Below are 22,901 nucleotides of genomic sequence, written 5' to 3'. Positions count from 1 at the left end.
GGAGGCGGCCGTCGCCCCTTTGATGCTGCCCCGTCCCACGCGGCCTGGCAGGCCTGCCTCTGCGAAATTTCGCGGCGGAGGCGGAGGCCCGGCTGGCCGGAGCCAACGGGCGGGCGAGCGGGGGGCGGGCAGGCGAGTGAGCCAACCTAGCCTGAAGGCAAGCCAGGCCAGGCCAGGGTTTCCACCGGGCAGGGCTTGGCTGCTTGGACCCGGCCGGCCCCCAAAATGTCGACTCAGCCCTAGCTTTGCTTGGGCCAGGCAGGGCTGGGCTGACGCTGGCCTGGCTGGCACCTGGCAGCCGATGGGCGAGGCCAGGCAGGCTGGAGGCTCGTTCGCGCAAGCATGCAGCTGGCCCTGGCTTGACCGTTGCTCCTAGCCTGCCTCGCTCGCTCGCTCTCACACTCGCCCCACCCACCCTGGCCTGCTGGCCTGCTGGCTGGCCTGCCTGGCCGGATCTTCCGCTGCCTCCTCGACCGCTTCCTTCCCACCGCACCGTCCGCCCCTCTTTGTCGCCGTTTCCTCACCTCACCACTCTCCTCCTCCTCCTCCTCCTCCTCCTCCTCCTCCTCCTCCTCGCGTCGTTCCCCCCGGTCACCTTCTCTTGGGCGCCTCTCATTCACCGCTCTCCTCTGGCCCCGCCTCATCACCTTGGCCGCCCGCGTCGTCGTCGCTAACCCCCTCCTTCATCATCCTTCTTCGCCCCCCGAGGTCGCTGGTTTCGACGGCGCCGACAACCGTCACCAGCAACTCCTACTCGAGCCGCAGCTGCATCGACGCCCGATCGCTCTCGCTCGACAGACAAGCGCCTTCGCTTCGACGACCGTCTGCCCAGCCGCCATCTGCCGGTTTGTTCTCACTTCCTCCAGCGCGGACCGGACTCAACCTCTGGGTCGACGTTAGAGCGACGTCGCCAGCCGGAAGCGTCTCGAGCCATAGACCTCGGCGTCAGCCTCGTGCAACGACACTCGCACGCTCGCCACCACGACGGCGACGCCCTACGCCGACATTTCCTGACGCCTCGTGAGCGGCTGGTCAGCCTCGTCACGCCTGCGGTGCCGCGCCAGGCAGCTCAGCACCGCACCTGTACATAGCCGTCGCCTCGCCACCCGATCTCCGATAGTCGGGCCCGGACGCTCGATTCATATCCCTCTACCTCTTGCTTCGACCCGCCCAGCTTGACCTCCAAGGCCTCCCTCGCGCTCTCCGTCGCCTTCGCCGCAGCAACTGCTTCCGTTGGACTGCTGACGACCACCGCCGCCGAACTTGCCTCGAGTCTATGCTCGGCCAGAGACGCTCTCGCCTGAATCCGTCGTATTGACCGAAGAGTTGGCATCACCGACCGCATCTGTGCGCACCGACCCCCTTGGCGCCCTCCACATCCGCAGCACACCGTACCCCTGTCGTCCCGGTCGAGGACCTTGACGTGCGGACCCGGACCCCCATCTGAGGCACCAACCGGCTCTCCCCACCGGACAGCGCGGAACAATGGCACCCCACGAAGCCTCAAAGGCGGGCCCGTTCGGCAAGCATGCTTCCGTGGCCAACCTCAATGGGCTAGCCCAGCTCTCCCGCTCCACGTCCTCGAATTCTGTGCCGTCGGCCCGGCCCGTCCCGCAGAGGAGCGTCAGCGGCAGCGTCGAGCCTAGCCAGCAGCATCTCAACGGCTTCACCGCCATCGCCAGCCCGCTAGCGACGCCGAGCGAGCTCGTCCAGGAGGACCCTGTCGCGGCGCTGCATCCGAGCAGCAACAGCGGCAACAGCAAGCTCGCCATGACCGGAAGCCCCACGGTATTCGGCGCGGGCTCGCTCCCACACAACACCGGCGGATGGTCCGACTCGTCGACTTACCAGACGGCGTCGGGCGCCTCCAGCGTCTGGAACGGCCGTTCGGGCCTGGCGTCGGGATCCCTCGACGGCGATGCGCTCGCTACCGCAAACACCTCGGAGGTTACGACGCCGGGCCGCGCGACCACAATGGGCCCTGGCGACCTGCCCTCGAGCTCCTTCTCCAGATCGCCGCTCGCCGCCGGAGACGGGACTGGGGGCACCTGGTCCTCGGTGGCGGGGAGCGGACCCTCCAATCATGGCTGGCCGAAGGACGTCCCCACGGCCAGCACGGCCGACTTCCACACCAGTCCGACGGCCGCCAAACAGCGCTTGTCTCCGTCAGAAGATAGGCGCCGCCAGCAGACAGTGGTACGCACGGTATCGCCGCGCGCATCCGGCAACGTCCTGCCCGATCCCGGCAACGCCCAGAGCACGGCGACGACCACCAGTCACGACCGTGGCTCCGGTCCCTCTGGAGCGATCGCCGCTCAGGGCAACGCCAGGACGGTGCGACCGGGCGGGCCGGGCGGAGGACGTGCCGTACCCAAGAACCCTCCTATCCGCTCGACGACGCTCGATCCGAGCCACCACCTGCCGGGCCAACGGAGGCAAAGCGGCATCGATGACGCTAGCCAGGACGACCCCCGTAGTGGCGATGCTGAGCTGAGCGACGAGCTCCGCAACATGTCTATCTCCAGGAACGACACAGCGCCCGCCACCGACCTGCCCTCCCACCTAGGCCAGGCAGTGCTTAGCCCCGCCAGTACCGATGTTCCGCTCCAGCCCACGATGCCCAACCAGCCCTTGATGATGCCGCAGCAGCCGCATGGGCCGTATCAGCCGACACCGCAGTTTGGTCACGCCGCGCGCTTGTCGTCGGCGTCGTACGGCTCCCTTTCGCCCGTGCCTGCGCACGTCGAGGGCTTCTCGCCGTCGATGCCGTACTATGCCAACAACGCCAACCGTAGCCCCGACGCCTACGGCGGCTTCGCGGGCCTCGGCCAGCTCATGCCTGCCATGCCCGGCATGGGCGCAGGCAACGGCGGACCCGTCATTGACATGTCGGGCTACGAGTCGTACCGGACGACGCCGGATCCCTACGCCCCGCCCGTCCCTGGCCGCCAGATCTTCATGTCGCCGAGCGGGCCACCCTCGCAGGGGTCGACGCCGCAGAGCCCGTCGTTCGGACCCTCGCCGATGCCGCCCATGGGACCTGGGCCAATGCGACCCAGCGACGCCGTCTTCTACCCTGGCCCTGCAGGTCCCTATGGCGTGCCCGGCATGGCTTCGGGCTCGATGTCGCCCGTGTCTCGGAACGGCATGCAAATGCCGGGTACGCCGCAGTTTGGCTACGCCAGCCCTACCGGCCCGCGCAACATTCCTCAGAGCCCTTCGCTTGGGGGATCCGTGGGGATCGGCCTGTCGTCGATGCCCATCCCTCATCCCGGCACCCCAGTCTTCCCACCGCAGAGCCCGCTCTTGCCCAGCCAGCTGGGCGGGCCCGCCGGGATGGACAAGCGGACGCCGCCACAGGCCCAGCCTGCGCAGCATTTCGGTCCTGGCCCTTTCCGCAGGTCGATCTCAAGTGCCGACGGCTACGGAGGCCCGCAGATGATGCCGGCCCATCCGCCGCCGCCCTACGCCATGCCCGGCGCTCAGCAGCAGCAACTTCACCAACACCAGGGTCAGCCATATCCGGGACCGATCAATGGCCCTCCGGGCGCCGCCATGCAAGCTGGACCCGCGATGGGCTGGAACGGCCGCTTCCCGGACCACCGAAGGATCCCGACCGGGCCTGGCGGCGTCATGGCCCCTCCGATGGGATTCGGCGGCGGTCCGATGCATCCGCAGCACGGGCTGGGTGGCGCTGCTGGTATGGGTGTGGGCGTCGGAGGCTTCGTGCGGCCCCCGGGTGTGTTCCCTCACCACGGCCGCGGCGGCCCGCACGGGCCCGGTTCGCAGGGCAGCAGCAACCGGAGCCCGCTGCTGGAGGAGTTCCGCAGCAGGCACTCCAAGAACCGCAAGTTTGAGCTGCGCGACATCTTTGGCAGCGTGGTCGAGTTTAGCGGCGACCAGCACGGCAGCCGCTTCATCCAGGAGAAGCTCGACTCGGCATCGGACGAGGAGCGGACCAAGGTGTTTGACGAGCTGATCCTCAGCGCTCGCCAGCTGATGACGGACGTGTTCGGCAACTATGTGAGTGTTTTTAGAGCAGGCACCTCGGGCCTACGGCGATGGGGTCCGCCGTGCCTCGGAGTCGATCCGCTGACCCCTGTTTCCGCCCCCCACCCTCTTTACCCCTCCTCCTCCCTCGCCTCGTCGCGCAGGTGATTCAAAAGATGATCGAGCACGGCACCGAGGCGCAGCGGACCGCGCTGGCCAAGGAGATGGAGGGCCACGTCCTGGCCCTCTCGCTCGGCACGTACGGCTGCCGTGTCGTCCAGAAGGCCTTTGACCACGCCGACGAGGAGCAGCGGATCCGGCTCGCCTGCGAGCTCGACGGCCACGTCTTGCAGTGCGTCAAGGACCAGAACGCCAACCACGTGGTGCAGAAGGTCATTGAGCGCGTCGACCCGCTCAAGATTGACTTTGTGCCGCAGGCATTCCGCGGCCAGGTGCTGGTGCTGGCCGCCCACTCGTACTCGTGCCGCGTGCTGCAGCGCATCTTTGAGCACTGCCGCGAGGAGCAGAGCCGGCCGCTGCTCGACGAGCTGCACGCCGAGGCGTTCCGGCTGATGCAGGACCAGTACGGCAACTACGTGATCCAGTGGGTCCTGCAAAAGGGCCGCCCGGCCGACCAGGCCCAGATGATTGCCAAGATCAAGGGCCAGGTCTTGCCGCTGTCGAGGCACAAGTTTGCAAGCAACGTCATCGAGGAGGTGATCCGCTCGGCATCGGCCGACGACAAGGCCGAGCTGATCGAAGAGATCCTCACGCCGCGCCCGGTCTCGGAAGGAGCGGGCCCGACCCCTGTCCCTTTGCCTACCGTCGATGCCGCCAGCAACAACGCCTCGCCTGGCTCTGCTGCTGCTGCTGCCGCCGCCGCCGGTCCGCAGAGGATCGCGCCGGCCGTCATCATGATGAAGGACCAGTTTGCCAACTACGTCTTGCAGCGCTTCCTCGAGAACGCCAAGGGCGAGCAAAAGGCGCGGCTGGTGGCGGCGATCCGGCCGCAGCTGCTCAACATCAAGCGGTTCTCGAACGGGTACGCCAAGCACCTCGCCGCCATTGAGCGGCTGCTCGACGAGGCCGAAGCCGCCTCTGCAGCAGGCGACGGCGCTTCCCCTGGCCCGACACCGGCACCGAAGACGAGCAGCAGCGTTGCCGACGCTCCCGTCGCCGCCTGAGCCGCTGCAGATCAGTCACCGCGCCAAACCGCACTCCTGCTCTGCTGCCATCGCACGTCCGCCCGCCAATTCGACCTTTCTCCTCGACGGCTCGCCGGCACGACACCCGGACATTAATTTGCCTCCCTTCAAAACTGCATCCCCCCCCCCGTGCACCCCTCCTCCTGCCGCCGCATGGCTGCAAAGTGAGGTCGAGGATCCTCTTCGGCGCTCGCACCTCCGAGAGCGGCAGCAGGCAGCAGGCAGGCCAGCGTCAAGCTTTTCGGCCATGCCAGGACCGGCCAGAGTGCCCAAAATAGCAGCGACACGGGTGACTGACTGTCCTGATGGAATCGGGTCATGACGGTCGCTGTTGCGCCGCCGGCCTCTCCGCAGGACTCTCGCTCGTCCTCGTCCTTTCTCTCTCTCCCCCTCGCTCTCTCGCGCTCTCTCTCTCTCTCTCTCTCTCTCTCTCTCTCCGCACCGCGCCTTCCCCCACTCACGCCTCTCCCTGGCTGCTCAAGGCAGTCGACCCCGCCGCCGTGTCTCGTACCCTGATCCCGCAAGCGTTACCGTTACCGTCCGCCTTTGACGCCGCCCATCATCCTCACCGTACTACGCCCGCACCCGCACCCACAAGCTTCCGCCCATAGACGACGCAATCGATGTGAAGATGTCCGACGACGATGCACTACTGCGTGCAAGAGCTGCAGACCTACGTGCTGGACCCTTGACCGGCTTGGACATGGGTGACGTCGGTGAAGTCGAAGTCCACCGGCGTCGTCGCGCTTGCTCGGACGACGCTCGGTGCTTTGGCTGCGGCAGTCTTCCGATGGCGGGCGAGCAGGCGGTCGGGACGATGATGGTCGGTACCATCCTGCCCTGCTCCTTCCTGGCCTGGCCTGGCCTGGCCGTGGCTGACCGTGGGCCAAAGGAGATCTCTGATCTGTCGCGCTGCGATTGCGATGCGATGCGATGCGATGCGATACGGACAGCCGCGACGGAGAGAGCGGAATGATCCGTGGCCGCATGATGGCCCAGTGCCGGGCCTGCCGACCACCAGTCGAGGCGGCGCGGCCTTCCCGACACGCACGCTAGGCTACCAGACCCTGCCTGGCCAACCTCGGTTGCAGAACAGCAGGCTGGGAGCGCGCGACCCAAAAAACCCTCCGAGAGGCGAAGCGGGGCGCGGGCGCGGGTGGGGCGTCGGTGTGGGCGCGCTCTCGGATGGCCTGTCAAGCACGCACGCACGCACGCCCCACCTTGCTTGCTTGCTTGCCAGGCAGGCCAGCCTGTTGGCTTGCTTCCAACCTTCGGTACAGACAGGCCTGGAGCCGCCGATGCCAAATTTCCAAAAAAAACCATCTTCTCTCTCACCTCGCTCGCTCGCTTGCTCCTTCGCCCTAGCCTGGGTCGGTGTGGCGCGATAACGGAGAGTCGCTGGCACCGCGCTCGACGAGCGACGCCTTACGGTAGCAGAGCGGTCGTAGCGGAGCGACATCGAGTCATCCCGCCCTAGCCTACGACTGCAGCGCAGCGCTGGCCAAGAAGAGAAGGCGGGACGGGCGCAGCCCGGACGGAAATGCCACGACGAGCGAGCGACCCAGACGCCCTCTTGCTCTGCTCTGCTCTGCTCTGCTCTGCTCTGCTCTGCTCTGCTCTGCTCTGCTCTGCTCTGCTCTGCGCTTCGAGGCCAAACCCAGGCAAGGCTACTCTTGCACAAGCAAGCTCAAGCTTGCCTGCTTGCCTGCTTGCCTGCTTGCCTGCTTGCCATGAGAGCGATGGCCCCGACATGGAGCGGAGGGCGGCTCGGCGAAAGATGCTCCGGTGCTTGCGCCGCCAGCTTCCACCTAGCGTGCGTGATCCTCTTCCTCTCGCTCGAGACGCGGGGGGGTCAAGGGCAGGTAGGGCATGCCGCGACGATACTCTGGCATGGCACGACCGGGGCTGGCCAGCGTACCGGCGTCTCCTGTCTGGCGCACACATCGACGACGGCTCGGAGCAAGCAAGCAGGCGATCGCGAGGCAGGCACACGTACGGTGGGTTGGAGAGGCCTGAGCCGGCCAGCCAGTCAGCCGTAGCGTCACGGCTAGATCGATAGACCTAGCCTGCCCGCTCGGCTTCGGAAGGCTCGGGAAGCTGCTTAGCGTGCGTCCCTCTCGTCGCTGCGTTCCCACAGCCGGCGGGCGAACGTGGCCTGCCCAAGGCCCTCGCCAACATCGCGACGCCTCTATCTCCTGTCCCTCCCAGCCCCGGCCTGCCCTGCCATGGCCGGCCTGCCTGCCTGCTTGGTTGCCACCTTTGGCATGGCGACTGCAGCGCTGGCTCATCGTCCGCCCGTGGTCGGTCCGGGCGCTGACCGGCAGCCTACTCTGTACCTAGCCCGCCTGCGCTTGCCCATCGACCGACCAGCAGCCAGCATCGAGCAGCGGCGGGCGTCCGAACGAGGCGGGAGGCCTCCGTCGACCTCTCGACGTGGCCCCTTCCGCCTGCACGGACCAGCATCTCACTCTGGCGTCGACGGCGTCTTGGTTGCCACACAGCTGCTTAGCTTGCTGCTTGCTCGCTGCTTGTCGCCTGCTCTGCTCCCCCTCCTCGACCTTCCGGTTCGGATGCCGTCGCTGACAGGCCGTCGAGACCGCCGCTCGGGCCAGCCTGACGAGCTGTCCTGGCCTGCTGGCCTGACCGTCCCAATTCATCCTAGCCTGGCTGCCCCTCGCTCGTTTGCCGGGACAGCACCCGCCGTGGCAGCAACAGCTAGCAAGCAGCGAGTCATCGCCTGCCGTTGTCGGTACCAAGCCGCCTCCGCGTCCCCCTCTCCCTCACCCTCCTCTCTGAGCTTGCTCCTGGCCAGGCCGCCCGCTACATACATAGCCGGCAATCTGGCACGCCAAACCTCGCCCCCCATCTGGCCACCCTTCCCTGCCGTCTCTCCAACCTCTCTTTGCACCTCTACCGTCCCGCACAGCCAGACAGCATCAGCAGCGCCATCATGTCGACCGACAAGATCACCTTCCGTGAGTGGCCGTCTTCGTCGTCGTCAGCCCTAAATTGCAACGTCCCGCGACTGTCCTTCTGACCACCTCGCTCGACCTCGACTCGGTTGCCATGTTCCGATAGTCCTCAACTGGCACGCCACGCCGTACCATGCTCCCCTCTTCCTCGCCCAGAGCAAGGTGAGCCGCCGCCGTCTGCATCATCGTCGTCACCGTCGAAGCCTTTTCGCACCGTTCACGACGCAGGCAGTCATATGTGGGCCTCCGTCGTCGAATCGACTGCTGACGCCACCGACCCGCCTCCATCGCCATCCGTGACGATGGCGTTCCACCCTTCCATGGCTGTCCAGGGCTACTTTGCCGACGAGGGCATCAAGGTCGCCATTCTGGAGCCCAACGACCCTTCGGATGTGGTCAGTCTGCCGTGCCCAGCTCGGTCCCCATCCACGCGATGATACGAGCTCGCCCTCTGCCTCCCCAGCCACATGCCTAACCCTTCCATCTCCTCGTATGCTCCTTCCATCTCCTCGTATGCTCCCTCTTCTTCGCCCTCCACCGCCCTGCAGACCGAGATCATCGGCAGCGGCAAGGCCGACATGGGCTGCAAGGCCATGATCCACACCATCGCCGCCAAGGCTCGCGGCTGGGACGTCCAGTCGATCGGCACGCTCATGGACGAGCCCTTCACCGGCGTCGTCTACCTCGAGGGCTCGGGCATCACCGACTTTAGGTCGCTCAAGGGCAAGAAGATCGGATACGTCGGCGAGTTTGGCAAGATCCAGGTGAGCCCCCGTCCACCCGTTCACCGTCGCGCGGCACGTATTTCCTCCCTCCGGCGTGCGATCGACGATGCTGACGAGTAAGGCTCCCTCGCGATCCCTCTCTGTCTCTGCCTCTGGTGTCCTGCCACCTAGATCGACGAGCTCACCACCCACTTTGGCATGGGTCCCGACGACTACACGGCCGTGCGCGTCGGCATGAATGTCAGCGACGCCATCATCCGTGGCGACATCGATGCCGGCATCGGGTGAGTGGCCTCCCCATCGAGCCGAGCCGAGCCGAGCCGAGTCGACTTGATTCGATTCGAGGCCCGCCAGAGGGATCCAATCCGGACCTCCTCGGACAGCTTCCTGTCCGAGTCACCCGAGCTGACGCAGTGCCTCTATCTCTCCGACGACGACTGTACTTGGGCGTCACTTCGGCCACTCGACAGCCTCGAGAACGTGCAGATGGTGGAGCTCGAGGAGTGGTGCAAGACGCAGGGCCGCCCTGCGTCGGACGTCAAGATGCTGCGCATCGACGAGCTGGCCGAGCTGGGCTGCTGCTGCTTCTGCAGCATCCTGATGATTGCCAACGACGCCTTTGTGCGCGACCACGCCGACGACCGGGTGCGCCCGTTTATGCGCGCCGTCAAGCGGGCCACCGACTTCCTCTTTGCCTCTCCGCGCGCGGCGTGGGACGAGTACCGGCTGTACAAGAAGTCGATGAACACCGACGTCAATGCGCGCATCTTTGAGCGCAGCTTTGTCTACATGTCGCGCGACTGCGCAAACGTGCCGCGCGACTGGTCAAAGGTGACGGCCTACTGCAAGCGCCTCGGCGTCGTCGGACCCGACTTTGTGCCCAACATGACCAACGACTTTCTCGGATGGGACATGGACCACGAGGTGGCTGACCCGCAGAGGAAGCAGGTCGAGGTCGCCCGCTACCAGCACCAGGTGGCGGGTGGGGAGGGCATCCTCAGCGGCGGAAAGGCGCCCGTCTTTTCACAGGCGGCCGTCGTTGCTTGATCGCCCAGGCTGGCTTGCCCCTCGTCTCGTCTCGCCTCGCCTCGCCTCGCACATGGAGGGATCTCGTTCCACCTGTCCCCCTCCCGATAGCCGTGTAGCCGTGTAGCCAAAGCCATGCAAAGCAAAGCAAAGCAATGCAAAGGCCGTCTTGATCTGCAGCCCCCTCCTCCTCCCTCTCATTCTCTCTCTCTCTGCCCCCGTGCAGTCTTCGGGTCGATGCGATGCGCGCGCAAAGGTAAGCTGTCCCTGCAGCGCGGCATGGCTGAAAGTCAGGCTGACTGGTCGGACTGACTGGTATGATTTGGATTCGTGCCAAGCAAGCCATCATGGTCCGGCAACAACGGCCAAGGTGAGCCATGGTCGCGGAGGCGAAAGGAACGGGGGGAATCCAGAGGCGCGGATATGGTATGCTAAAGTCGTCGCGGTCGTGGGTGGCGTCGTGGATGCTTTTTTCGGTCGTCGTCAGAGTCGTCTCGGGCATCGTTGGTACCAAGGCAGGCAGGCCGGCCGGCCGTGGTACGGCGAGTTGCGGGCAGGCTGCAGGCCGGCCGGCCGGCCTGGCTCGCCACTTCTCAGGCGACCACGCCCGTGCCGCTTGTCGCTGCCAGAGTTTGGCTGTGACTGGCGGCGGACGTGTCGGTCGCAGCCGCGCTGGGCCAGTAAGCGCCGAGCCATCCGCGCGCCGATGGTTGGGCAGGGGCGACCGCCCTGACCCCCGGCAGGTCCGCTCGGTGCCGGCACCTTCTTTGCTGGATCGCGTCCAACAGCAGCGGCAGCGGAGCCTGCGGCGGCGGCGGCGGCGGCAGCGCATTCGTCATCTTCCTCGACCCATCCCTCGTCGGCGCCTTCTTCCTCCTCCTCCTCATCCTCCTCGTCCTGGACGCCGCACCTCGAGCTTCTCGCCATAATCTGCTGCGCGCGCCTCGCCTGCTCATCCGAGGCGTGGATGGGTGGCAGTTTGCGGCCATGCGCCCGGCCGAGCGAATCGGAGCCCGGGAACGGATGGAGCTTCGAGTTCAAGTCGAGCCGGTAGTTCTGCCGCGACTTGAGTCGGCCCACTGAGCCCTTGGCCGGGATGCGTGGGCGGCCAGGCACGCTCGAATGCGACGATGCCGCCGAGGTCGACAGGATCGAGGCTCGCACTGCCGTCGGCGGCTTGCCGGGCACTGCCTGAGGCTGCGAATGGCCGAGTTTTGCCGCCGCGCCGCGTGCCGGCACACCTTCAGCGACGGACGGCGCAGCCGCGGCGGACGACGTATTCGCGTCGGCGTCGGCGGCGGCGGCGACGGCTCCTCGGCCTGGCCAGGCAAACCCGATCAGCCCGCTCATCATGGCGTAGGCTCCCGGGCGGAGGCCCGAGTTGCTCTTGCGATGCACGATGCTGCCGCCGGGACGGGATGCGACGCGCTGGTGGTGCACCGACCTCCGCGTCGGCAGGTGCTTGGCCTTGAGCGCCTTGAGCTTCTCGACCGCAAGCCGCTCCTCGGACACCCCCGAACGGCTGGTGGCCATGGTATTCGTGCTGGCGCCCGTCGAATGCCCACTCGGTGGCGTGAGCGAGCTCGTGCTCGTGCCGGCAGCGGCGTCGCTAGCAAGATCGCTGCCTCGGCCGTTGGACGAGATGACCGACGCAGTGCCGAAAATGTAGGATCGCGAGACGGCGTGGGTGACCGTGGTCACGATCTCGGGCTGCGCAAAGGCATTGGACACCGAGATGGAGCGGGCCGTCGAGTTGACCGACGGCTTGCGGGTACGCAGCGGCAGGGCACCAGACGCGTACGATGCCGACGACGGCTCGCCGGGCCTCGAACCCAGACCGATCGGGAAGCGCTTCGCCTTGACGCTCGACTTTGCCTCGACGATGCTGCTGGTGGGCGAACGCTCGTCTTCGAGACCGGGCGTGCGAGGCTCCGAGGCCTCGGACGCGGTGCTGAGCCCATCAAAGCCGAGGGCCAAGCTTTCGCGGGCCGCGGGGGCGAGCGCCATGGCGAAAGCGTCCGAGCCAGCCAGCAGCATCGCGCTCACGGACCTCGCCGTCTCGAGCACGACACGCTCCTGCTGCCGGCGAGCGTCGCGGCCCCTGCTCTTGCCCTTGTTGGCGGCTCGATCGAGCCCTTCGTCGGTGCCATCGGCGCGGCCCGTCTCCTCGAGGATGTGCGCCATCGGTAGGCTCTGGCTGAGCGCCTCGGCCAGCAGATCGATGACGTCCTCCTTCGGCTCGGTCCGCTGCGACTCTCCGGAAGCCTCCCGGCGCGGTTTCGACGTGGCATAGCCGGCGGGGTGCGACTCCGACGACGACGAGCAGTGGCCCGACCCGGACCGTTGTCGCCGGTTGCGCTTCTCGACTTCGGCGACGAGGGCGCGCGACATGCGCCTCAGCCGGCGATCGAGCTCCTTGGCTCCCTGCTGGTCGGCAGCAGACCGTGTCTCGGCTGCCAACAGCTCCTGCGACAGCAGATTGGCCCTTCTGGCGGCCGGGCTGAGCGAAAGGGCCCGCTCGCGGTAGCTGCCAGAAGGCGAGAAGCTGCCGACGAAGGGCAGCGGCTCGCCCGCCTCCCTCCGCGGCGTCGAATGGATATGGCCGTAGCCACCACCAAAACCGCCGCCGCCGCTGACGCTTGGGCCGCCTTCGGACGGCACAAAGGTCTCGTCCGCCTGCAGCTCCTCGATCGGCTCGTCTTCTTCTCGTCCGGGGCTGCTGGGCGTCAGGATCAAGGCGGAGCGACTCAGCTGTTCGTTGTTCAGCCCGTAGAGCTGTCTCGACAGCTGGAGGTTGAGGTTGAGGTCGCGCGCACGCCTGCCTTTGGACAGATAGTCGCCCATGCCAAACTCCTCGAGCTCGCTCGCCGCCACCGAGCCGGGCACCGTCTCTGTGCCGCCGTCCGAAGGCGAGATGGAAAAGGCGGGATCAAACCGCCGCCCGGACTTGGCCCCCAGCCTCCCTGGCGTCGAGAGCGCCGAGATCGACGACATCATGTCATCCAGGCCGGCGTCCGAGTCGCTGTACATGCCGGGCGACATGCCCGACGACATGCCTGGCGAGCGGCCGGGGATGTAGGGCGAGATGGCATCCGACGGGCGGAAGGGTAGCGGGTTGAGGCCTAGCAGGTCGATCGACAGGCCCGGCTTGGGCTTGCTGGGCGACGTTGGGGCGGGTGGCGAGCGCAGCGGCGAGGTGGGGAGGGCTCCGGCGGTGGCAGTGCCCGACGGCGTTCCCGGCAGCGACGAGACTCGGGGCGGCGGTGTCGCGAGCTCCGCCACGATGGGCGGAGGTCGCAAGATGCCCTCCTTGGCGATGGGCTCCGGCGGCGGGACCGGCGATGCGCAGACGGCTTGGGCGCTCAGGTCGAGCCCCAGTGCTGATTGCGGCTCTGGCTCTGGACCTGGTGACGAGTCTGCAGCCTCGACGGCCGCTTGCGCTGTTTCCGCCACCGTCTTTTGCGATGCAGCCGCAGCGGGTGCCGCTGGGGCCGCTGTCTTCCCGGGCCCCACCTCGATGGTCATTGGCCGACACAAGCAGCCGGTGCCGATCATGGCCGGCAGTCTCCTCCGGGCATACCATTCTCCGCCGCCGGCCAGCTTGTCGCGGCTTGTCCATGACGGCAGGGAAGTGGAGGAGGAACCACCGTGCGATTCCTCGGCCGCAGCGTCGTACAGGGCGCGGTGGACCTGCATCGTCTTTGCCACTTTGCCGATGGAGGCGATGCTGCGGGGCACAAGGGTCGAGGCGACCATCTTGACGACCGACGCCGGGACCCAGGCGGCCATCTCCCCGAGGTCGGAGACCTGGGTGATGAGCACCGCTGATCCGCGGGGGTCCCGGCGGCGATGGAAGCCAGGCGCCGTGCTTCCCTCGGCGGCGTGTCCGGCCTTTGCCGGCCCACTGGATGCCGACGAAGCCGACGGTCTGCGTCGTCCCAGCGCTCGAAGCTGGCGGCCATTGGGCGGAGCGGCATGTCGCATGCGTTGCTCGACTGAGGGGTCGTCGGGAAGGTCCGAGAGCCCATCGTCGCCGAGATCCTCGACCATGAACCCGCCGACCTGGAGCGGAAAGCGCGTGTAGCCTTTGCGCGGCGGCAGGCTGGGATCGACGGTGCAGCAGGACGTCGAGACGAGGCGCAGGGGAGCCTCGGCGCTCGGCGGTGCGCCGTCTGCGGGCGGCAGGCGAGCGTCGACGCTGAGCAGCACCATGTCCCTGGCTTTGGCCACCATGAAGATGCTGCCGAAGCGGAAGAGCTCGACACGAGCGGCGGTGGCCTCGGCGATGTCCCTCGGCCGTGCCGCTTCGCCGTCGTCGCTGTCGTCGGGTCCGGCGCGGGTGCCGTCGGAACGGGAGTCGAGCTCCTGGGCCAGCCAGCGATGGACGCTGCCTTCCTCGACGGTGCTGTCCCAGAGCCTGCGGTTCTCGGCGGTGGCCATGAGCGACCAGAACTGACGGGCGGACACGCCGGGGATGGTGGACTGCACGCTGTAGAGGTTGCGGTTGGGGTCGGGGTGGGCTCGAACGGTCAGGGTGGGGACAAAGGGCTGCTGCGTCGACGCAGAGCCGTTGGACGTTGCCGCCGACGTCGATGGCGGTGCTGAAGAGTAGAGGACGGTCCAGTCGGCGATGGCCACCTCTCGGGCGGCGTGGCGGGCGAAATGGTCGGCAGACGGGTCATCGTCGGCGTCGCGCTGCAACGGCAGCTGGTCGGCCGAGTCTGGATCGGCAAAGGAGAGGAAGCGGTGGAGGACGCGAAGTGACTCGGCGGTGAGCTGGCTGGGGTCGCTCGGAGGTCCGGCCGTGGTCGGCGTCGTTGAGTCGGCGGCGGCCTTTGAACGGCTCTGCTGTGCAAGCGACGGCATGGTGGCTGGTGGATCAGGGGAGACAGGTGGTCGTCATGTCAGGCTGGCGGATCGTCGAGGTCGCTGCGGCGAGGAGGATGTAGGAGTCGAAAGCGGGGGGGGGCTGATGGGTATGAGAAGGTGAGGCGGACGGGCGGCGTCGTGGTTGTCGTTGATTGTCGTTGTCTGTCGTGATGTGGCTGCAGAGGGATCAGAGACGAAGCAGCTTGGCAAGCAGGCAGGGCAAGGCGAGGCAAGAGAAGAAGCGATGAGGGGCGGATGGTGGGATGCGGAGGAGAGGTGGAGCGGAGGCCTTCAAACAAGAAGGGGGCAGCGGTGAGGGCGGGGAGGCAAAAGGAGTCGAGATGAGCACAAGGCGAGGCCAGGGCACCATGGGCGAAACGACATCCACGCCGACGTGCGGCGCCAGGTCGCCCGCAGGTGTGTCAAGGGAGCTGCTGCAGCAGAGCTTCAGGAGCCTTGCCTTGCATCGCACCGTACCGCGCCGCGCCGTCGTCGTCACCACCACCACCGGCCCCTTTTCTCGACCGACCACCGTACGGTCAGTGGGCCAGACGCCCCGCCGGCTTCTTTGACGAGGTCGATGCCCCACCCATGGGCGCCGTAGTAGTGTCGAGCCAAGCCTGACAGACAGGGGGCGGCCGCGAGCCATCAGAGCACTACTACGGAAGCTGGCCACAGACGAGCCAAAAGTCAGGGTCCAGAGACAGGATAGTAGGCAGGGGCCAGCCAGCCAGCCAGCAGCCCAAGTCGGCTCTAGCCACACTACTTCTCTGGCTCCGGCCTCGCCTCCGATAGACAGCCAAGCCTACAGTCGTGGGTTGATGCTGGTGATCTGGCTAGCCTCTTGGACCAAGCTAGCCATGGCGCAACTACAGCAAGGATGCCAGCAAGGGCGCGCGATTGGATCGAACAGGGAGGCAGGAGGCGGCGGTGGTTAGCCGTCGACTCGGGACGTGACACCCAAACGACGACCCCTGACTGCAGGCTGGGAAAGGTCCGAGCCTCGGCCTCAACGTCGGGCCGGCCAGCCAGCCGGCCACGCAAACAAACACAGCCAGCCCCACGCACCTACGCCCGCCCACGTCGGCGGCGCCCAGACGAGCCCCGCCCGTCCGCCCTTGCATCTGCATCGGGCGCACGTCAGCGCCCCCGATCTCGCACCTTCCGGCCTTCGGAAGTCAGAGTCTGCAGCCTGGCTGGCTGGCTACCTGGCTTGCCCTGGCCTGGCCTGGCCTGGCCTGTCTGGCCAAGGCTTGGAAGAACGCAGCCACCAAGCAAGGCTGGCCAGCCAGCAGCGCTGGGGCCAGGCGAGGCTGGCTAGGGGCGTGTTGGTCTCGCCAGTCAGCTTCCTGCCTCCTTCCTCCATCACCTCGTCCCTACCGCCCCTCAACCACAGCCCACCACCCGCAGCACTCAACCTAGGTGCCCTCGCAACCATGGCCGCCCCTTATGGCATGCAGATGGACATCAACCCAAACGAGGACACCGAATTGTGAGTGCCAGCCGGCCGGCCCCTGCCAAGCCTCGGCCACAGGCTCGAGCCGACACCGTGTGGCCCATTCCGCTCCTTAGCGCACCCCGCTCCTGACACTGCCTCTCTCTCTCTCCTCCCCCTGCCTCACCCCGCGTCCCTCCCAGCCACGATGCGCTGAGAGCACGAGGCATCATCCCGCAGAAGCCGCCATCGCGCTCGCCATCGCCCGAGCTACCCACCGAGTCCGAGCTGCGCAGCCAGGCGCTCAAGCAGGCCACCGTCGAGGACATCGATCTGGCCCTCGAGCAGGATGGGTACGACCAGGTGGGCGAGGACGAGGAGCGCATCCTCCTCCGGCTGAGGGCGCAGAGGATGGCCCAGATGGCCACCGAGAGCAAGAGGCACCGCTTCGGAAGAGTCTTCCCCATCACCCGCCCCGACTACACCCGCGAGGTCACCGAGGCCAGCAAAGAGGACCCCAACGGCAAGGCAGCGGGCGCAAGCGACGACCAAGAGGAAGACGACGACGGTCGGGCCGAGACCGGTGCCGGATCCGTGGGGACAGACCAGCCGCAGAAGGTCAAGGGCACCGGCGTCGTCTGCTTCCTCTACAAAGACGGGTGAGTCTGCTGTCCCAGGTGCCCAATGCCACGCACAACTGCGGCCGCTGACCCAGATCCAATGCCCCCCTCTCATCCGCATTGCATCGCCATCGGCGCCGACGCAGCATGGACACATGTCGTCTCCTCGCCGGCTACCTCGACACGCTGGCAGCCAAGTACCCCGGAACCAAGTTCGTCAGCATCGTTGGAGACAAGGTGAGCTCGCCCGCGACCGTGCCTGGTGACACAGGCTGCCCTTGCGGGAACAGGATGAGATGATGTTGATGTCGTTTCGTCCTCCTCGCTTTCCACTTGTGCGCAGTGCATCCCTAACTACCCGGACAAGAACCTGCCGACGCTGCTCATCTACCGCAACGGCGAGCTGCACCGCCAGATTGTCGGCCTGAGACCCGAGATTGGCCTCGACGGCATGAACACCAAGTGCGAAGGTGAGTCGGCTTACCTGCCGTCGCAATGACATGAAGAGAAGGACAAGCCGGCTGACACGAATCCTTCTTCCACGGCTCGCCCGGCCGGACAGACATCGAGCTGCTGCTGACCGCGGTGGGAGTGCTGGATCGCTCGCAGGTGCCCGGCACGGCCACCTTTGGCGACGCCTCCGGAGCGGGCGCCGACCAACGACGGCAGGACCGCGAAGACGACGGCGAGGACTCGGACGAAGGGTTCGGAGGCACGCGGCGCGGCGTCCGGGGCAAGGGCATCCGCGGCAAGACGCAAGAGGAGGAGGACGACGAGCTCGACTGGGATCTCTAGCGCGCATCTTCCAGCGCAAGAGGCAGCGGTAACCCCCAGGGCCCAGCCGGTGAAGCCAGCGCTCGGCGCGACCCAGGCCTCGATGCCATCGCGGCGGGTGTCTGGCAAGCGACGGGCGAAGCGCTTCACCCGGCAGCACCTCCATCGAGACGTCGACCGTCCCGGTCAGTCGACAGCGGTCACCGCCACAGCCTGCACGGTGGCCCTTCTTTTCGGCCTGAGGCAGCAGGCGTGGCCACCGAGCCCTTGACAGCGTCTTGGTCCACCGACGGGCCAGGACCTTTGCCGGGCGGGGGAGGCCGAGAGACTGCGGCGGCCGCGGCCGCGGCGACGAGGCAAGGTGCGATGATCGACGTCACAGGCCCTCGGCCCGCTGCACCACGAATTGGGCGGCGGCGGCGGCGGCATCGGCTTCGGGCTCTTGATCGGCCGAGGGCGCGTCGTCGGTGAAAGGCGCGTAGCCTTTGGCCGCGGCGTCGGCGCGCTGTTCGCGCACAGCCGCAGCGGCGCCTTGGGGCGGCTGCCACTCTAGCTCGGCGTACCTCTACCTCGCGCGCGGGCGGGCGCGCGGGCGGGCGGGCGGGCGGGAAATCCAAGACGGAATGATCGGGCGGATGTTTGTGTCAGCCAACGCACCGCCGCTGGCCAATGGCCACTCGCGCCCGACCTGACCGAGTCGAGCGGTGCTCACGGGGTAGAGGAGCTGCGTCGTAATGTCGCCCCACACCTTGACCTGGTCGGCGGTGTAGGTGCGGTTCGAGTCGTCGAAGCTGTTCATGAGCTCGAGCAGGGGCGGCATGATGAAGTCGACGCTGTGCCGTGGAGCCGCGATCGGTGGTAGGCCATGAGGAGGATGTCAATCTCGCTTTCGCTTGCCAGAGAAGGGGTGATGGCGCGGCGCGGCGAAGGGAAGTGGGAGGGGAGGGGCGCATGACTCACAAGACGACGTCGACGAGGTCCTCGTCGGATCGAGGTTCCGGGACCGGGTTCGAGGCGACGTAATCTGGCTGGTCCGGTGAAAAGGGGAGGGGAGAGTGCTATTTGGCCACCGCGGACCAACGCCGAGATGGGACAAAGATGATCAGCGCTCCATGCCTTCTCCTCGACGCCATTCCCCCCGTCGAGGGAGGGGTGGGGGGAGAAGAGAAGACGAGAAGGTGCGGCGTGCAGACTCACGATGGTATCGTCGCCCTCGCCCTCGCACCCGTCGATGGTGCGGTAGCCGAGACTCGGTCCCTGTGCGCGCCCGCCGAGCTCCAGAGTCTCGTAGCGGACCGCCTCGGCCTCGAGCATCTTTTTCGCCTTCTGCACCGCATCCGTCCCGCCGGGCGCGCCTTGGTCCTCGTCGCCCGACTCTCCCGTCGATGTCGATGTCGATGCGCCCGGTGACGTCGAGGTGTTGGGATCGCCGGAGGAGAGGAAGCCGGCCCACTGTGACTTTTGCCAGCGGATAAAGATGTCCTCTTTTCCGTTGCCAGAGGTAGCGTTTCAAGGAGGAGAAGGGGCGGCCCAAGGATCGTCAGCCGCGGCCCCTACCGTGTGCGGCACGGGAAGGAGGAACATAGCAGCCTCGGCCGGCCGACTCACCGATGAAGCCGGACCCGTACCGCTTGCGCTCCTCTCCGCTCCTCTCAAGCTCGCCCTGAGCGACCTCGACGACCGACGGAGGCTTCTTGTCCGTCAGCCCGCCCAGCAGCCTCCGCGCCACGCGCCACGGCACGTCGGGCATGTAGAGAAAGTCGTCCTTAAAGGGGCTGACGATGTACTGGTCGTTGCGGGTAAACGGCCCGCGGAAGACGTCGAAGCGCTGGCTGCCGCTGTTGATGAGCACCAGGCTGGGCCGGTCGCGCCTCGACGCCTCCGACGGCCGCACCACCTTGGGCAGCACCTCTGACGCGAGCAGCGTGAGCAGGCTGTGGTTGTGCCCGTACGGCAGGCGGTCGAGGTAGTAGTCCTGCGGCACGACGCCGTGCAGGCGCGTCAGGTTCCATGCGTCCGAGATGGCGTCCATGAGGAAGCGGATGAAGCGCCCCTTTTGCGTGAGCAGCTTCGACGGCGTCGAGAGGCCGAGGTGGTGTGCCTGGAGAGCGCACGGGGGGTGCCGGTCAAGGTGGGGTATAGAGGAGACAAGAAGTCAGCGGGAAAGGGGCAGTCGACTCAAAGACGGCCGAGCAAGGACAGCCCAGACACCTACAAAGTTGCGCGGGTTGGGGTCGATGTAGCGCCGCGTGAAGCGGACCTTCTCGACGAGTCCCCGGATCCTTGCCCGCAGGTTCTGCACGCCCATGAACCCGATCGTCTCGAGGTAGCGACCACTCTCCATGGCCATGGTGTTGTCGTCGAGCATGCGGCAGTCTCGGACGTGCGTGTGTCCGCCTGTGTGGGCGAGGATCAGGATTAGCAAGAAAGGGAAACGATGCGAGGCAAGAGGGACCGGCGCCCATCAGCATGCTGCGACGTGCCTCGCTCGTGCCCGCCTGTGCTCGGGGGTGCGCGCCCGCAGAAGACACCCACCGAGGATCGAGATGGGCGTGTCCGGAAAGCGGGAGCGGATCTTGCGCCTGACGGCCTGCCACGCCGGGTCGCCGCTGACGGGCATGTGGCCGAGGATGACAAAGATGTCGACGCCGAAGCGCTCTGCGGCGTCGAGGCTGTCGTTGAACCACTGCTCCTCGATCATCTCCTCGGGCGGCTGGACAATGATGCCGGGCGCTGCCAGTTTAAAGTCGAACAGGATGCCGTACGACACGACCTTGATGCCCTGGACGGGCGTGACGAGGCTAACGGCGAGCGAGCCGATAGGTTCGGTGTGGTTGCGGCTGGGGTCGTCGGCATCGGGCACGGCGATCTTGACGTTGGAAGTCATGTAGCGGTCGATCCAGCGGGGGCGGAAGTTGTCAAAGACGTCCTTGGCCACGGTGTAGTTGTAGAGCTCGTGGTTGCCGATGGTGAGGAGGTCGTAGTCGACCATGGAAAAGACCTTGTTGCTGACGTGTCCGTCGATGGCGTCCTTGCCGCCGGGCTCGCCGGCGCCGTAGGGGGGGAAGCCGTCCGAGAGGCCGTTGCCGTCGTGGAGGTCGCCGGTGTCGACGAGGAGGAGGTCCCTGCCCTCGCCGTGGGCCTTTTGGCGCATCTTTGCGGCAAACGAGGCCCAGTCGGCCCAGTCTCCGCTGTAGTTTGGCTCGGGGGGCGTCACCTTGCGGTGTCCCTGGTACCATCCGTGGATGTCGGTGGTGTGGAGGATGTTGAGGTCGCCCCACTCGAGGTCGCGCAATTCGTCGTCAGAGCGGGGCATCTGGCCGCGCTCGCGGTTCCAGCGCGCGAAGCCCTCGAGCTGCTCCCTCTTGCGCGCCAGCTCGGCGGCCGTGGTGCGGCTGCCATCGTCAGAGTACCAGACCGGCTGCGGCGTTGTGGCGTCTCGGTGTCCGTCTCTGTGCGGGAGCTGTCCGAAGTTGGAGATGTGGTAGGGGTGGTCGGAGCATGCGGTGGCGACGGTGAGGAGGTCTAGGGAGAGCGAGAGCTGGACAAAGGTGAGCGGGAGCGAGAGGAGCTTCCACATGGCGGCGGTGGCACCGAGCCGAGCAGGTACGGGTAAGGAGGAACGAGGGCAGGGCAGAGCGGGCAGCCAGTGCCACGCTCTGAGCGTCGATGGAGCGGCAGACGGGGGGGGTGACACACGGGCGAGTGGCGTGAAAGCGAGTGGCGGTAGTGGTGGTGGTGGTCGAAGGAGGTGGAAAGAGGTGGGGCGTGGTGGGGGTCCAGCGCACCCTGCACACGCCGCACCCCAACACACAAAAAAAGGCGCGGGCCCGTGTGGAGGGAGGCCTGCAGCTGCAGCGGGCTGCCAGCAAACGCATCGGCTGGCGGCATCATGGGCCATCCTCGCTTGGACAGCATCCGGCCATGATGGTGCCAGGTCAGCCTCGACTCTGTCGAAAGAAGAGATGAACAAACCGCAGAATGCACAGCGAAGAGGGAGGTATAGGCACAGGAACAGACAGCGGAGAGAAAGACGAGCGCGGCGTCATCCCGCCCTTCAAGCAGCCGTGGTGGCCTTGCTCGGCCGGGCGGCGACGGCGGGCTTGCCCTTGGCCAGCTTCTTCTTCTTCTTCATCATGGCTGACGGTCGCGCGAGGGGGGGAGAGGGCAAGAGGGCAAGGGCAAGTCGTAAGTCAGTTAGACGCTCTACCAATACCGGCAAGCACGAGGAAAACGACAACAACGTCTGCACTCACCGCTCGCCACAGCGTTCCTGACATTCTCGACAATCTCACGGCTCTGCTCGACGTACTGCGCGTCTTCGATCCTTTCCTTTCTCTTGGTGCCCGCCACCGTCGACGCAGAATCCCCGGCGGCGAGGTCATGGTCCTTGTGCCTCGACGCCTTGCTGGGCCCGGCCTCCGGGCTTGCGCTGCCGTCGTCGAAGCTCTCGCCGGCGTCGGCCATGCGGTTGGCGGCCTCTTCAAAGTCGCGCTGGTCCTTTGGCTTGCGTCCGAGCATGCGCTCCAGCTTGGCGTACTTTTTCTTCTGCGCGTCGTCGAGCTGCCTCTTGCGCTCCTCTTCTCCCTCGAGGTAGGATGCGAGCTTCTTTGCCTCCTTGATGACGCCGAGGCGGCGTCCGTTGAGGTCGCGGCACGAGTCGTTGTTGGCGTCCTTTGCGCCCGCCGACATCTTTCCACCGGCGGCGCGCAGCTGGGAGCCGAAACCTCCCTTTCCGCCGCGGACCAAGGGCCGCACCTCGAGGCTGAGCGGGAACCCATGGCGTTCGGCGAAGAGCGTCGAGAGCGATTTGGCGGGCGCGAGGGCTCGGCCGTTGTGGCAGAGGGAGAAGTTGTTGGGACGGAGCGAGGATGCGTGGGCGAGGCGCGTGAGGCCGAGGGTGAAGCCGTCGAGGATCTGGGCTGCAGTGGTGTTGGCGGGGAGTGCGAGGCTGAGGGAGCGCGGGAGCGGGTCAAAGGAGCGGATGAGGACGGGCAACATGGTGTGCGACGAGGGTGGGTCGAGGTGCGATGCGGTGAGGGCGTCGGACGAGGTGCCGGGTCGAATGGCGAGCGTTGCTGCAGGCATTGCGGTGGACTGTCGCGGGTAGCTGAGCGATGGAGAGATGGTGGGGGGCGAGGGTGGCGGGTGGCGGGTGGCGGGTGTCGATGGTGGTGATGGTGGCGTAAAGGCAAACGGGCGGCGCCCTCGAAAGTCTGTTGGCCCAAGGCAATTTCCACGACGGGCTGCAGGGTGCAACTCTGCCTGCAGCTGCTGCTGTTGCG

At 66.8% G+C, this 22,901-nt stretch overlaps 6 protein-coding genes across 6 annotated transcripts; 3 read left to right on the top strand and 3 right to left on the bottom strand.

The window, feature by feature from the left end:
• Window positions 1–1,485: 1,485 nt before the first annotated feature.
• On the top strand, window positions 1,486–5,174 carry PFL1_06085 (uncharacterized protein; the record flags this gene model as incomplete). Its single annotated transcript, XM_007883623.1, has 2 exons — window positions 1,486–4,023; window positions 4,155–5,174. The coding sequence occupies 2 exons, from the start codon at window positions 1,486–1,488 to the stop codon at window positions 5,172–5,174; spliced, it is 3,558 nt and encodes a 1,185-aa protein (XP_007881814.1).
• A 2,971-nt stretch (window positions 5,175–8,145) lies between these two features.
• PFL1_06084 (uncharacterized protein) lies at window positions 8,146–9,939 on the top strand (the record flags this gene model as incomplete). The annotated part of the gene is made up of 6 exons (XM_007883622.1): window positions 8,146–8,170; window positions 8,274–8,329; window positions 8,500–8,562; window positions 8,716–8,931; window positions 9,064–9,176; window positions 9,363–9,939. 6 exons carry the CDS (start codon window positions 8,146–8,148, stop codon window positions 9,937–9,939), a joined length of 1,050 nt encoding a protein of 349 aa, XP_007881813.1.
• A 462-nt stretch (window positions 9,940–10,401) lies between these two features.
• Window positions 10,402–14,784, bottom strand: PFL1_06083 (uncharacterized protein; the record flags this gene model as incomplete). The annotated part of the gene is made up of 1 exon (XM_007883621.1): window positions 10,402–14,784. One exon carries the CDS (start codon window positions 14,782–14,784, stop codon window positions 10,402–10,404), a length of 4,383 nt encoding a protein of 1,460 aa, XP_007881812.1.
• Window positions 14,785–16,223: 1,439 nt separating this feature from the next.
• On the top strand, window positions 16,224–17,637 carry PFL1_06082 (uncharacterized protein; the record flags this gene model as incomplete). Its single annotated transcript, XM_007883620.1, has 5 exons — window positions 16,224–16,279; window positions 16,426–16,881; window positions 16,989–17,079; window positions 17,186–17,312; window positions 17,405–17,637. The coding sequence occupies 5 exons, from the start codon at window positions 16,224–16,226 to the stop codon at window positions 17,635–17,637; spliced, it is 963 nt and encodes a 320-aa protein (XP_007881811.1).
• A 355-nt stretch (window positions 17,638–17,992) lies between these two features.
• On the bottom strand, window positions 17,993–21,196 carry PFL1_06081 (uncharacterized protein; the record flags this gene model as incomplete). Its single annotated transcript, XM_007883619.1, has 7 exons — window positions 17,993–18,181; window positions 18,329–18,449; window positions 18,577–18,674; window positions 18,814–19,100; window positions 19,225–19,717; window positions 19,832–20,013; window positions 20,152–21,196. 7 exons carry the CDS (start codon window positions 21,194–21,196, stop codon window positions 17,993–17,995), a joined length of 2,415 nt encoding a protein of 804 aa, XP_007881810.1.
• Window positions 21,197–21,673: 477 nt separating this feature from the next.
• PFL1_06080 (uncharacterized protein) lies at window positions 21,674–22,704 on the bottom strand (the record flags this gene model as incomplete). Its single annotated transcript, XM_007883618.1, has 2 exons — window positions 21,674–21,756; window positions 21,873–22,704. The coding sequence occupies 2 exons, from the start codon at window positions 22,702–22,704 to the stop codon at window positions 21,674–21,676; spliced, it is 915 nt and encodes a 304-aa protein (XP_007881809.1).
• Between the last annotated feature and the right edge of the window lie 197 nt (window positions 22,705–22,901).

This window comes from Pseudozyma flocculosa (assembly GCF_000417875.1).
Source record: "Pseudozyma flocculosa PF-1 unplaced genomic scaffold scaffold00023, whole genome shotgun sequence".
Classification (NCBI taxonomy): domain Eukaryota; kingdom Fungi; phylum Basidiomycota; class Ustilaginomycetes; order Ustilaginales; family Ustilaginaceae; genus Pseudozyma; species Pseudozyma flocculosa.
This window is presented reverse-complemented; position numbering and strand designations above follow the sequence as displayed.